Below are 2402 nucleotides of genomic sequence, written 5' to 3' on the forward strand. Positions count from 1 at the left end.
ACACGGAGGGAGACAGACAGAGAGGGAGAGACTAGGGTCAATTTTGATAGCAGCCAATTAACCTACCAGTATGTTTTTGAACCCATACATGCCATGGAGCTCTATATATGCCAAGAGCATGAATTGGGTATTGCAGTATTTGAGATGAGTAAAATCATGGACTATATAAAAGAGGGGAAAACATCTGGAGGTATTAAGTCTTTTATTTGGCAATATGTTTTACATAGTAAAATGAACACCAGAAACCCAGTACTATTGATACTTGGGGCTTGACTGTATAAAAAAAAAGATTATAGTCTTTCAAGTCTTATTTGTAATACTCAGAGAAAACCTTGTACATTCCATATTTTCGTATATAGAGTTTTATGAAATGCTATTGCATTGGTTTAGTTCAATAGAATTCTCTGTTATGATGTAACATACTGACAACACTTAACAGATTTTTTTAGTTTTAAGAAGATTGAAGTGTTGATTAAAGTTGGCACGCAGAGACTGCAACAGCCTCTTCGATGCTGACTTGACGTCCTTGTTTTTTAGGCTGTAAATGAGAGGGTTTAGTAAAGGCACAGCTGCTGTGTTAAACAGTGAAAAAAGTTTGTGAGAATCTAAGGAGTTTTCTGAAGTTGGTGATAAGTATAAGCAGTAAAGGGTCACATAGAGAAGTATGACGACTGTAAGGTGTGAAGAACACGTGTAGAAAGCCTTACGTCTGCCAGTACTGGAACTGATTTTGAGTATGGCAAGTATTATAAAAATATAAGGCATGACTGTCATAAGTAAGGGAATGAGACCTGAAATAAAGACACCTTCTGTGGCGATCCAGAGCTTTAGCAAAGAAATATCACTACACGAAAGTTTCATAAGTGGTAAGACGTCACAGAAGAAGTGGTTGACATAATTGGAGGTGTAGCAGGAAAATTTCGACAAAATACAAGTATGGGGTATAACTTCAAGAAAACCTGACATCCAGCATATAAAAGCTAACAGAACACAGATTTTATGACTCATGACCATGTGATAATGTAAGGGATTGCAGATGGCCACATAACGATCGTAACTCATGGCAGCCAGTATCAACAATTCTGTACACTCCAAGGCCATGAAGAAGTATGCATGTGCCATGCATTCTGCAAAAGACACAATGCTATTTCCTGTGACAAATTTAGTTAGGCTCTTATGTAGAGTGACAGTTGTAGAAGAAATGTCCAGGATGGACAAGTTGCCAAGGAAGAAGTACATGGGAGTATGTAGATGATGATCCCGAAAGACCAGGAGAAGAATGGTCATGTTGCCACCAAGAGTGGAGAGATAAAGAAGTAAAACCAGAAGGAAAATTGGAAGCTTTAGTTCTGGAAGTTCTGAAATCCCTTGAATAAAAAAATAGGATACTGTCTGGTTGATCTCATCCATCTAGATGGAACTTTTGATATAGAATGACTGTAAGGAAATAAAATATTTTTTTATTAATGGAAATATTGAAAACATTTGTTTGTGTTCACAATATGTTGGAATTCTTAAAATAATTAAAAAAAAAAATTCTAATCAAATAATTAAAATAACTAAGGAGCATATTTATTAGTCACTGATAGAGTCTTTCTTAGACATTTATATTTGATACTGCCACACTGACATTTCATTATTATTAATTTGCCTGTTTGATTGATCTCAAGACCATACCAAGACAACAAGGGCGAGGTAGTCAGACTCAAAGGATTTGAGGACACGCTTGAGCTGTCTTGTTGTAACCACTTTTATTTTTGTTAGTCTGTTAGGGTACAACTACAATTGTTACCTACTATCAATATTATTCCTGTAGATTATCTTTTGTCAAAACGGAAGTATGTATAATGTACTAACTGCTTTATAAGAAGGTATCTACAAGCGTTCACATTATCTCTGGAAATTTTAGACATTAAAATATTAAAGTGAAAACAGGGAGATCAGGGCGCTCTTGCTATATATATGCTGTACCTCATCAAAATAAATATGACAAAACTGAACTAAGAGGGCACAATAATATAATAAAACAATGTGTTACGCTGTCTCCATATAAGATGTATTGGATGAGTGGAGACGTGATAATGTAGCAGCTGAAGACAACCAGGAGGCAAATAGGAGTGAAAAATCTAGTAAACACAGACTCATATCATGGGAATAAGGACTATAGCTCGTTCATGAAAAAGTAGCATTTCTCCCAGCAAGGTGAAAACAGTGTAACACATTGTTTTATTATATTATTGCGCCCTCTTAGTTCAGTTTTGTCGTTAAAATATTAAAATATTAAGCCGACGCTGTGGATTTATTTTTAATGTATTCATTTAATTTTTGTACAATATGCTTGCAGGCAACACCAAGAAGATGCTATAAGCCACATACACATTCAGTTTAAAAAATTAATATAA

General features: G+C 35.1%; 1 protein-coding gene across 1 annotated transcript; it reads right to left on the reverse strand.

Annotated features, from left to right (window-relative positions):
* Positions 1-432: 432 nt before the first annotated feature.
* Positions 433-1410, reverse strand: LOC142101510 (olfactory receptor 8G1-like). The gene has a single exon (XM_075185965.1). The coding sequence runs from the start codon at positions 1408-1410 to the stop codon at positions 433-435; it is 978 nt and encodes a 325-aa protein (XP_075042066.1).
* Between the last annotated feature and the right edge of the window lie 992 nt (positions 1411-2402).

This window comes from Mixophyes fleayi, chromosome 9 (assembly GCF_038048845.1).
Source record: "Mixophyes fleayi isolate aMixFle1 chromosome 9, aMixFle1.hap1, whole genome shotgun sequence".
Classification (NCBI taxonomy): Eukaryota; Metazoa; Chordata; class Amphibia; order Anura; family Limnodynastidae; genus Mixophyes; species Mixophyes fleayi.